Genomic DNA, 12,697 nt, shown 5'->3' with positions numbered 1-12,697 from the left:
AATGTTTGTTCGAGAGATATGTGAAAATAAGAAAATAAGGATTATCAATGGCATTGATCCGATTGAATTCATGATTTTATTCAATGGAGAATGAATCACTCAAATTTATTATTTTCTGTTGAATCCCGATAATATGGCAAAACAATGAAAATACTGATTTCAAAAAGAATCACCCATCCATTTCCTTGAGAAAACAGGAAAAAATATTGATATGGAACTCTTCCTTTGATAAGTTGTGATTCACCAAAATTATTCTTGAACAATCTTTTTGAAATTGATTGAATGAGAATATAATTTCAAAAATCAACCATTTGTTCCAATTTGTTTCCAAAAAGTCAATAATTCCATTTTCATTTTCCAAAGTGATTTAGGAACATTTCCAATTAAAAATGAATTAAAATACCAATCTTTCTTTTTTGATAAGTGATATTATTTGCAAAAACATTCATGTTAATTTATATGAATTTTATTGGCTTTGTTGATCATTTATTATTGTGATATTTCTTTGGAAAATGAAAACGGAATTGTTCACTTATTGGAAACAAATTGGAACAAAGGGCTGTTTTTTGAAATTATATTCTCATTCAATCAATTTCAAAAAGATTGTTCAAGAATAATTTTGGTGAATCACAACTTATCAAAGGAAGAGTTCCATATCAATATTTTTTCCTGTTTTCTCAAGGAAATGGATGGGTGATTCTTTTTGAAATCAGTATTTTCATTGTTTTGCCATATTATCGGGATTCAACAGAAAATAATAAATTTGAGTGATTCATTCTCCATTGAATAAAATCATGAATTCAATCGGATCAATGCCATTGATAATCCTTATTTTCTTATTTTCACATATCTCTCGAACAAACATTTCATTGTCGGGAAAAATAAAAGAAACAAACCACTTTCATCTTCTCTTCTCTTCTCTTTCATCTGAAAAATGAAAAATTGTCACAATTCCTTGTTTTCCTCCAAAATTTTTTAATTCTTCTATAAAACAAAGTCACACAGAAAAAAACACAATTTATTGAAGAATTAAAGATTTTTGTTAAAAAAAAAACATGGAAAGAAAAAACACAAAACATGAGCATTTTATAAAATGTCTGTATTTTTTGATTTCTATTTGTTTGAGTGTGTTGTGTGTGTGTGTGTGTTATAGATAATAAATAAATGCCCGTGACGGATCAACCTCAAAAGTATTTTTAAAAATCAGAACTAACTTTCTCTGAAAAAACTCTCAGCCAGTAATCGCACATCTGTAAACAAAAACAAACTTCCAAAACAAAATGTTCTTAAAATGCTTCGCAAAACAAACACAATATTCAGAAAATAATAATAATATTTATTTGAATCTCCTTGAACATCTCCAAGCCTCTTCAAAAATCAAAAAATAAAAATATTATCATTGACAAAAAGGGATTGATGAGTTAAATGGTTCAGAGAAAGATCAAACAACAACTGTTTTTATTTTTTTTTTTTTTTCAGTTCCTCTTTAAAAATAAATAATTCATCCATAAGCTTAGATTTTTTTTGTTTTTAATATTTTATTTTTTATTCCCCTCCCTCCAAAAGAAAAGAAAAAAAGAAGAAGAAACACATATCAACTGATGCATCATATCTTCGAACAATTTTTGAAAGAAAAATTGCATACACAAGAACTGATTCAGGGCACGATGAAAATATCACTGCCATTGCAAGCCATGTCTATTTGCATCCTTCGGCTATCGTTTTCTGCATACAAATAACTCTCTTCCTGAAACATTCTTTCAGGGAAAGTGTTCTGCCTGCTCCATCAGATGCCACTACCACGCTTGGTGAAGAAAAATCTGCTGTTGAGTTGCAATCAACCTTCAAATGGCTCATTCCCAAATGGCCACTCGTCATACTGAACAGCGCTTCTGCTGCTGAAAGTGTTCCTGTTCCAATCGAACTTGCTTCCCTTCCCTTCCCAATGACTGAAATCTTCTTTGCCCCAATATCAATCGTTGTTGCTTCGCTTGTGTGATCCCCTTCCATCAGCGTGACTGACAAGCTTATCTGTATTTCACACATCTCAAACGCCTTCTTCACTGTCAGACACGGATTTGATCCATTTGCCCCGCAAAATGGAGATGTATCATTCCCACTCACAGAAACATAAATCGTCTTATCCTTCAGCCAATCCTTTTTTGATGTTTGATCAAATGTCCAAGCACCTGCATTCGAGTAGTTGTATGCATAGCACATTCTCTTCTCATCTGCGTTCGTTGTATAGCATTCAAAGAACGGATTTCCTGAGTTCAAATAGACATTGTAAGTATCAACATATTCAACATCATGCCCATACGGAGTAGAAGTTGTTCTGCACTTGCATTCATGGAAGAACAAAAATAACAATAATTTTTATCATTTGGTGCTGCTGCTCGATTTGGATATAATTCCAAACCTCCTCCATATCCCATTGCTGAACATGAAATAAACTGAATGCTCCTCATTTTGAACTGAGTTGAAGGGATATTTACACAATACATGCCTCCACCCCCATTGTTTGTCAATGAGCATGAAGTGAAGCTGCAGTCAAATACACACGCACTTTCCCCTCCTCCATTTTCTGTTGGAATGCATCCTGTTTCTGTAACCTGAAAATTATCAAGGCATAATCCTCCTCCGTAATAATTTGCTCTACAATTCTGGAAGTCACACTCACCGATACAAATACATGAAGAAATTACATAAGCGTACATTCCACCTCCGGCCCAGGCTTGCGTGGAGCATGAGTTGAATGTATTGTTAACTACCCCAACAGATTTGATGTTATAGCACATGATTGCTCCTCCATCATAATACGCATAGCAGTTGTTGAAAGTGCAGTGGGAAACGGACACCGATGCTGACGTCTGGCTGTACATGCAGATAGCCCCACCACTCGATATTCCATCTGAAACAGAATCGCTTGTTCCTGTTGTCCTCGATCTACTCCATTCGCACCAAACAAATGTATTCGCTCCATTGAATGTTTCATTCTGTCTGTCTGGTTTCAATGGTACCTCTGCAGTTCCTTCGCATACAACATTTCTTGTCCGACAACACCCAATGAATGAGGTGTTTGAGGCTGTCAAAGAGGCTAAGGGGTTGTTCAGAGAGGGGACAATTCCGCCATCATATGTATCACAAACTGATGAAAAAGAGCAACTGTTCAGAAAACATGAGGTTTGGGCTGACGCAGTGGTTGAAGGTGAGCATGCCTCATTTGCTGTTGAGATGTTGAAAAATATCAAATGAGAGAGGGATACAAAAGGGATGGAAGGCGATGAGAGGAATGAGGAAGAAGATGAGATGAGAGATTTTCTTATTGAAACGCTTCCTTCTCTTTTGATTTTTTGACCATACACCTTTTTTGCCTCTTGGCGCCTTCCGCAAATAATTTTCTAAAGTCAGATTCTTTCCCCGCCTCTTCTGCTGGAGACGATTGGTTCCTATTAAAAGCAGAAAATCATCTTTTTTCTTCAATGCTTCTGAATGGAAACTACATTCAAACATTCTTCATTATCTATCTTCAACAAATTCTCTTTTTCGGCTACTATAATCTGCTGCCTTCTTTCTATATTCCATTCGCATTCTTCGCTTTTGAATATTCATGCAAAAAATTCTTATTGAAATAAAATAATTATAAAAAAATAAATGATTTAAAATCGTTCAAAGAAAAATATGAAAAAAATATAACAGAAACATCAAAGAATTAATATTGTACAAGAAAAATAAAACAAATTATACAGCTAACCTTTTTATTTTGAGTTTTCTTCACACACTTTTTCTTCCTCGTTGTTTCTTCTCCTCCTCCAACCAGTATTCCCTCATCCCTCCAATTTCAATCTCAAAACCCTTCTTCTCCATCTCCGCTTTCCATCTCACGACCAATGAAATCGATCCTCTTCTGCTTCCAAATTTTGTTCATTTCCTTTCCTCATCATGGCTTCCAGCCGAATAATTCCAACAGCCAAAATATTAAAAATAGACGATGGAGACAATATAATTGAAGATACTAAAACAGAAATTGAAGATATTAATGAAGAAGAAGAAGAAGGTGAAAATGTGTCTGAAGGAGATGAAAAAATAAAAGGAAGAGAATAAAAATACTGCAGAGCAGAGAATAAAAGCAAAACAGCTCCTGTTCCAATCACGCTCTTCTCTTTGCCCATTCCAATAACTGAAATCTTCTTTTCTCCAATATCAATCGTTGTTGCTTCGCTTGTGTGATCCCCTTCCATCAGCGTGACTGACAAGCTTATCTGTATTTCACACATCTCAAACGCCTTCTTCACTGTCAGACACGGATTTGATCCATTTGCCCCGCAAAATGGAGATGTATCATTCCCACTCACAGAAACATAAATCGTCTTATCCTTCAGCCAATCCTTCTTTTCCTTGTGCTGATATGTCCAACCCTTAGAATCCGTATAATCATATCCGTAGCATACTCTCTGATCATCTGTATTTGTTGTGTAACATTCATAGAACGGACTATTCGAGGATAAATACAGGCTATATCGATCTTCATAATATACATCATGGCCATGAGGCTGATCTCTTGAACATCTACATCCGTGAAAGAAAAGGAAGAAACAATAATAATCATTGACAGGCGCTGAAGTCTTGTCTGGAAACAAATCCAATCCCCCGCCATGCGAAAACGCTGTGCACGATATGAATTTGATATTTCTCATTTTGAATTCTGTTGCGGGCACACTTCGACAATACATGCCTCCGCCATATGAATTTGTGACTGAGCATGAAGTGAAACAGCAGTCAAACACACACGCACTCTCCCCTTCTCCATTTTCTGTTGGGATGCATCCTGCTCCTGAAACCTGAAAATCATTAAGATAAAGTCCTCCCCCGCCACTGCTTGCTTTGCAAGTCTGGAATTCGCATCCGCTGATCCGAACACATGTTGAAATCGCATGAACGCACATTCCTCCGCCAAATTGATTTTGAGCAATACAAGAATTATAAAAGTTGTTTCTGATGTCCACCGATTTGATTGTATGTGCCATGATGGCTCCTCCATCCCAACTTGCGTAACAGTCATTGAATGCACAATGCGTAACGAACATTTCTCCAGACTTAAGATTATGCATATAAATCGCACCGCCATTCGAACCGCTATCAGAACCGTCTTGAACATTTCCTGTAGCCTTTGATCCATTCCACTCGCACCAAGTGAATGTATTCGCTATATTTTCTGTAATGCTTTGTCTCTCTGGCTGTTTCTTATTATCTGCATTTCCTTCACATACAACGTTTTTTGTCCGACAACACCCAATAAATGAAGTGTTTGAGGCAGTCAGAGGGGCCAAGGGATTGTTGAGGGAGCGAACAATTCCGCCATCATACACATCGCAGACTGATGAGAATGAGCAGCTGCTCATAAAACATGAGGTTTTGGTTGACGTAGTTGTTTGAGATGAACATTCCGATGTTGCTGTTGAAATATTGAAAAAGTGAGCTTGGAAAGGGATACAAGAGGAATGGAACGTGACGAGAGAAATGCCGTTGAAGATGAGAAATGCGATTCATTCACTGAAATTCTTCATTTTTTGCCTCCTTCTCTTCCTCATGCCTCTTGGCGCCACGAAGCAAAATATCTAAATAAGCTCAGATTCCTTTTTCCAATCTCTTCCGCCCCTTCTTCATCGTCTGCTTTCCCGGTATTCCTTTTCCTTTTGTTTCCATCTTTTGCTCCTAACCTTGTTCCATTCGCATCCATTCATTTTGAATATTCACGCAAAAAACCCCTGCTATCATTAAAAAAATATATATTTAATAAAACAAAATTTATAAAAAATACAAAAATATAAAATTGTAATAAAAATTTCAATTAATTAATATGAAAAGCCCCGTACCATTTTCTTTTCACCATCTTCCACTTCTTCTTCTCGACTTTTTCTCAAATTTCTTCTTCTGCCATATCATCAATTCCTTGATCTCATTTTTCGCTTTAAACAAGTTTCATCGTAAATGCCTTCCAAAACCTTCAAATAAAAATATCTTCTTCTCGTTTCCTTGATATTTCATCCGGCTCATTTCTCATTACTCCCCTCCAATTATTATGTCCTGATTTCTTTTAATGCATCCAATATCCCCTCTTGACATATTCCTTGTTCATTCATTGCCATTGAGCAGTCCTGTGAAAAAACCTAATTTCATAAATAAAAAATATATAAAAAATTAAAATTAAAAAAATATAAATACGCACCCTTATAATGATCATTCTTCTCAAACTTTCTTCTCCTCCTCCAAATATCGTTCCTTTCTGCCTATAGATTCCATCTGTCTCGTCTTCGCTTCACCTCCAATTCCTCAAAAAATATTAGTCAAAGTCCAACTTCTTGTTCTGCTTCTCTCAAATAACCTCCACAAACTCCATTCTATAAAAAAATGAAAAGACATGAGCATTCTATCTGAATAACCCCTTCCCATCCCTTTCCGCTGTATCGCCTTCTTCTTCTCTCCGTTTCCTCCAAAACAACAACAACGCCCCTCCACCACATATCCTCCATCTCTTCCATAAACAATTGCAAAATTCCTTTCTTTTTCACTCCTTGTAACACCTTTTCCCATCATCCTTCTCTAATCAAAAAATAAATACCTCCATCCTTTTTCTGTCTCTTTCCATTGCAAAACACCTCCCATAGTCAGCTCCTCATCTTCCTCTGTCTCCACACCTCCAATGCAAAGTGCCAGCGCTGATGTTCCTTCTTCCCGTCTTCCTCCGCATCCGCCTCCAACACTTGTCCTGCAAATGAGAGGCGCGGCCAAACGGTTCACAAAATAAATTATATAAAAATATGAAGAAAATTTTTCTTCACTTTTTTTTCTTCAACCCCACTTCTCTTTCTTATCAAACATCAGTTCGCAAATACTCTCCCTCTTGCCCTGCCCCATATGAACCCCCTCTCTCTCTGCATTTGAAAAAAAAAAACACCTCCTCCACATATCTATCCATCCCTCATCCTCTCCTCCAATAAATATTCCATTCACTCTACCCATCTTCCGCTCTTCTTATCTTCCCCCTCGCCCCACCTCCTCAACAACAAATTCCATTTCTCCAACAATAAACACGACCTCCACGCCTTCCAACTCACAAAAATCTCAAAAACAACCCCACACAACCTCATCCCAATCCATCTCCCAAACATCCATTATGCCTCTTAAACCTCCCAAAAACACCTCTTTCTCCCTCCAAAAATATCTTTTTATCGTTTCTTCCCCCTCCAAAACCCTGTTCCCTCAAAAAACTCAACTCCATCACCCCACACCATAAATCCATTCTTTTACAATCGCGTTGTCTTCATATGCCCGTTCATCCACGACACATCGAGTTGTGCTCTTTTTCTTTTGTGGCTCTAATTCGTTATGGAAAATGATCAAGAAATGTCAAACGCTCAGAAACTGCCAACGGAGTGAGACTCCGAAGCTAAAACAAAGGCAGATTGACCAAGTGAAATATTTCCAGCGAATGGGTTGAGTATTGCAAAAGAATATTTGTTTGATGGAAGATGAAATTGTTCATTTTGATTGATGGAATGCTGTGGAGCAACAATATTTTCGATGGAAATGAAGAATTTTCAATGTATGCATTTTATATTGTTCTATATGTTGTGAAGATATTTCCGTCCGTATCCTCTCCAAAGTCGTGATTCAGACGATTTATTTAAAATGGACAATCTATTCTTTGCAGAGCAGAACAGCGAGGAAGTGAGCCAAATATTATCTTACAAATATATTAAAGCCTGAATATATTTTATCATAAATGTTTATGTTACTCATTTTGGACTCAACATGTGGCATATGGAAATACGATGAAAAATGAATATTGATGGAGCAGAAATGAACGGGGTTGGAAGATATCCAAGGCAAAAAGGAAGAACAGCCAAATTCAATGAAAAGGGAACCTATTTGAAGAAGAAGAGGAAATATTGAAGAATTTGTTGAAGAGATTGGAGCAGATGACTGAAACACAACTTTGGAGGCAGCTGCAGCAGAACAAGGCGACTTTCTTGGGATGTGAATGGCAAGACATTGCTTTTATGGACCGGGGGAGCGATGGAACTGCTTTTCATTGCTTGGCTTGAGAGGCGAAAATACGAGAAAAACAGAAAGTTTGGCGTTATACAGGCAGCTGAGGAAAATGATAGGCAAAATGGACTTTGAATCATTTAACCTTTGTCTTCAGCCTTATGTCATCGAAGGGTTATCCATTGAATCAGAGAACGAGGTTTTTTTTTGAAGCTATCTTCGACAGAAAATATCCGAAATAAAAGATCTTAAAAGCCTCTTCTACACCTTCATCTTCAACTTTTTTATCTCTTCTTCATCTTCATTCTCTTCATCGTCTTCATTTCCTTCATCGAATTCTTCTTCGTCATTATTTTCAAATGCATCTCCTCAACAATTAAAATTTTATATAATTTTTCTCTTCTTGGTCATAATCATATTTATCTTCCTCTTCTTCTTCCTAATATTCTTCTTCATTTTCCTCCAAGCCTTCTTCGCCTTCTTCGCCTTCTTCGCCTTCTTCGCCTTCTTCGCCTTCTTCGCCTTCTTCGCCTTCTTCGCCTTCTTCGCCTTATTCCTCTTCTTTCTCTTCTATCATTCTTCTTCGCCATCTTCGCCATTATCCACTCCCCTTAATTTATTAATTTCATTTTTTCCTTCGATTTGCCCTTCTTAGCCATCATCATCTCCTTCTTCTTCCTCTTCTGAGTCGTCCTCGCCTATTTTTGAAAGCACAAGTTGAAGGAGCAATTCGAATGGAAGCAGAACAGGAGAATGGAAATGGAATGTTTTTTTTTTTTTTGGAGGAGCAGAAGAGATACAAAGCTGTTAATTGTGTGACAGAAGGCGGAGTTTTGGGAAATGTGTGCGTTTACAGAAAGGAAATAATCTGAAGAAGGAGAAAGAAGAAGAACAGAAGCAATGAAGAATGGAGATTGTTAAAGGCATGAATACATATTTTTTTTAAACAAAAGAAATAACATTTTATCAAAATTTTCTAATATATATATATATATTGAAATTAGGATCTTTTTGGAAGAATATCTTCGTTGGATAAAAGCGCAAGATATGAGAAAAGATGGATTTTGAGGCAATCCCGGGAAGATGGCAGAAGGCGGGAAACGGAATGGGCATAGATGAGTGAGCAAAGGGAAAGATATGAAATGGATGGAAAAGGTTGGATTTGCGAAATGGAAAAGGTATTTTGAAAAGGGGGAAGGAAAACGATAAAAGATAGAGAGAAGAGAAATTGAAGAAATGGCAGAAGGAGAAATTTGAGAAATAATTGAGAAGAAGAAGGTATTTATAAGAAAACAGATTGAAAAGGAATGAAAGGAGGGAAATAAGAGGAACGGAAAGAGAAGATAGATTATATGATTTTTATTGAAATATTTGAAGAAGAGTGAGAAAAATGGAAGGGGATGAAAAGTTTGTTATGGGGATGGAGAAGGATGTTGAGGGAGGGGCATTTGATGTGAGTGGGAGCATTGGGGCGTTGACAAACATTACATTGAAAGGGTGGAGAAGAGAGGGAGAGATATACTTGGGCAGGCTGTTTGGAGGGAAGGGATATGGAGGGGAGAAGGGTGGAGGTGAAGGCAAAGAAAAAGCGAGTGAAGGAGGAGAAAGAGGAAGAGGAAGAGGAAGAGAAGGAGATGGATATGGAGAAGGCATCGAAGGGAGTATTTCGGTGAGCGAATCACGATTCTCTTCTTTTTGTGTCTCATCAGCCCCATTCCTCTCATCCCCTTCAATTCCTCTAATATCCCTCTCCAAACTCACTTTTTTCAACATCTCAACAGCAAATGATGCATGCTCACCTTCAACCACAATATCAACCCAAACCTCGTGTTTGATGAACAGCTGCTCATTCTCATCAGTCTGCGATGCGTATGATGGCGGGATTGTTCCTTCTCTGAACAACCCCTTTGCATCTCTAGCTGTCTCGAACACCTCGTTTGTTGAGTGTTGTCGGACAAGGAATGTTGTTTGCGAAGGAAATGCAGATCATAAGCTGACTCCAGACAGACAGAATGAAACATTCAATGGAGCTAATTCATTCACTTGGTGCGAATGGGATGGGTCGAAGACAACAGGAGAAAGCGATTCATGGACGGATGGAGAATCGAGTGGTGGGGCTATCTGCATGTATGGTCAATCAAACGCCTCTGTGTCTGTTTCTCATTGCTCTTTCAACAACTGCTATGCTTATTATGCAGGAGGCGGTATTTATTGTTACAATATCAAATCTGTTGAGATTGTGAACAACACCTTTGATTCTTGTACTGCACAAAGTTATCGTGGTGGTGGGATGTTCATTCATACTATTAAATTGTGTGTTCGGATCAGCGGATGTGAATTCCAGAATTGCAATGGAAGAGAATGTGGAGGAGGACTTTTGCTTCATACTTTTGATGTTTCAGGATCAGGATGCATTGGAACAGAAAATGGAGGAGGGGAAAGTGCGTGTGTATTTGACTGCAGCTTCACTTCATGTTCACTTACGAACAGTTGGGGAGGAGGCATGTACTGTTATGGAGTTCCTAATCAATTCAAAATGAGGAGCATTCAGTTCATTTCATGTTCTGCAATGACAAGGGGAGGCGGATTTCATTTGGAGCCAGCAAAACAAACAGCGCCAAATGAAACAATTTATTGCTATTTCCTCTTCTTCCATGAATGCAAATGCTTGGCCAATGTTTCATATGGTCACGATATGATATACTTAGATTATTACAAAGTCTTTTTGAATTCAGACAATCCTTTCTATGAATGCTATACAACAAATACAGATGACCAGAGGGTGTGCTATGGACATGATTATTCGAGTTCAACGGGTTGGACATTTCAGCACACAGAAAAGTGGGATTGGCTGAAGAGAGGGATTCTCAATCGGTTTGTGGCTGTGAGTGGTGGCGGTGAAGAAGATCTGTGTGGACTGGATGAGTCAAGTGCATGCCGAACAATTGGTGTTGCAGTCATTCGGAGCGTGATTCAAGTGAGCCTGTCAGTCACGCTGATGGACGGGAATCATCAAAGCGAGGCAACAACAATTGATATTGGGGAAAAGAAGATTTCAGTCATTGGAACAGGAGAGAATTCATCATCTTTGGAAATATCGGACTCACAATGTGAACATCATTGAGATTATGTTTATTGTTTGAGCACTTTTCATTGTTGGTACAAGATTTTTTGCCTGTTGCGAGATTTTGTCTTTTGTATTAGAAAAAGTGAAATAGAATAGTATTTTGATTGAAAAAATCGAAATAATTTGCTTATGTAATATTTTAAAAGTATTCAATCAAGCTAAAAAGAAAAAGAAAAGGAAAAAAAACAAACTTTAACAATGATGAAACAATGCATGTATTTGAGTGTTTCAAAAAAATCAGGAATGGAAATATGAAATTGTTATGGCTTTTTGGTTTAAAATCAAAAAAATATATAATATTCACAATCGCATCTGTAACAGGCTTGGCTGTAGATGCACTCTCTTTGACCCTTGCTAATAATCACAATCGTTTATAGTCACAAAAAATGTATCCAAAAATGAATGAGATTAGAAAAGATTTTGACAATGATTAGATATTGTTTTCATTGGCTGAGTGATTGATTTTGATGCTATTTCTTTGTTTATTTTTCTTAGATGCCAAAACGCAAAGAAATGGAAAGTTTTTATTCAAAAGAGTTATCAAAATTATCGAATTAAGTTGATAAAGTATCCATTTTCCGTAATCTCCTTTGCCGATAATGAATCACAAATTATCTTTATCTTTCGATCTAATTATTAAATATCGGAAACTGATAATTCAATACAAATACCGTTTTATCCTTTTTTTTCAAATAAAATAAATTCACCAGAAATGCAGTATTAATCGATATGATCACTTTTGCTTTTGCTCAATTTTTGGTGATCATATCAGATTTTTTATTTCAGTAACTGTTGCTTTTTCCATCAGGAAAAAAATACCACAAATATCAATAAATTTCACAATAACTGATGATTTATTCTTAGAAATGCAATATTTATAATTCCCCACTTATATCTGATATTCTTTGTGAGATGATATATCGACGAACGATTTTTATCAAAAAAATTAAGAATAAAAATTAAAAATTAAAAAAAAAAGTTTTTAACAAAAATTTCAATAATTTTGATTTTTGATGTTTCTTCACTTGAATAAAAACAAAAACAAATATGGGTGATTATTTTTGAAATTATAACTTTTTTCGGGGTGTTAATTTTTCTAAGCTTGTTTGTCATTGGGAAGAGATTTTGTATTCAAATTGAAAAATTATCACAACTGTTTTGAAAACAAATGTTTTCACTCAAATAAAGATGAAGATGTCTTCTATGAGCTTTTTCATTTTTCAGTGTTCTTTTGTTGATATTGAAGTTTTATTTTCGAACCGAAATTTTTGAAAGAAAAAAATTTGATATAAAAAATAATCACTAATATCTACAAGGATAACTGTTTTGACGTTGACCTGTTCAGCCATTTCTTTTTTCAATTGTTTGAAAGTTGTTCTTCCTGAAAAGAAACATCTTTTTTGTTGAACAAATTCAATTTATTATAATTAATGAAACTCAGCAGTTGGTTAAAAACTAATATTTCAAGATACCTCATCTTTCGTTTTTTCATGAGAGTATCATTTTTGATATTATCGA

The 12,697-nt window shown here is 36.2% G+C and overlaps 2 protein-coding genes across 2 annotated transcripts; one reads left to right on the top strand and one right to left on the bottom strand.

Moving 5' to 3' along the window:
• Window positions 1-6,603: 6,603 nt before the first annotated feature.
• On the bottom strand, window positions 6,604-6,918 carry MONOS_18373 (uncharacterized protein; the record flags this gene model as incomplete). Its single annotated transcript, XM_067871388.1, has 2 exons — window positions 6,604-6,769; window positions 6,881-6,918. The coding sequence occupies 2 exons, from the start codon at window positions 6,916-6,918 to the stop codon at window positions 6,604-6,606; spliced, it is 204 nt and encodes a 67-aa protein (XP_067718823.1).
• Window positions 6,919-9,442: 2,524 nt separating this feature from the next.
• Window positions 9,443-11,292, top strand: MONOS_16295fu16296 (uncharacterized protein; the record flags this gene model as incomplete). The annotated part of the gene is made up of 1 exon (XM_067869211.1): window positions 9,443-11,292. One exon carries the CDS (start codon window positions 9,443-9,445, stop codon window positions 11,174-11,176), a length of 1,734 nt encoding a protein of 577 aa, XP_067718822.1. The 3' UTR covers window positions 11,177-11,292.
• Window positions 11,293-12,697: the final 1,405 nt, after the last annotated feature.

The sequence above is a fragment of the Monocercomonoides exilis genome, assembly GCF_001643675.1.
Source record: "Monocercomonoides exilis strain PA203 chromosome Unknown scaffold71-172346, whole genome shotgun sequence".
Taxonomy (NCBI): domain Eukaryota; phylum Preaxostyla; order Oxymonadida; family Polymastigidae; genus Monocercomonoides; species Monocercomonoides exilis.
The sequence above is the reverse complement of the archived record's forward strand: the minus strand, read 5'-3'. Positions and strand labels throughout refer to the sequence as shown.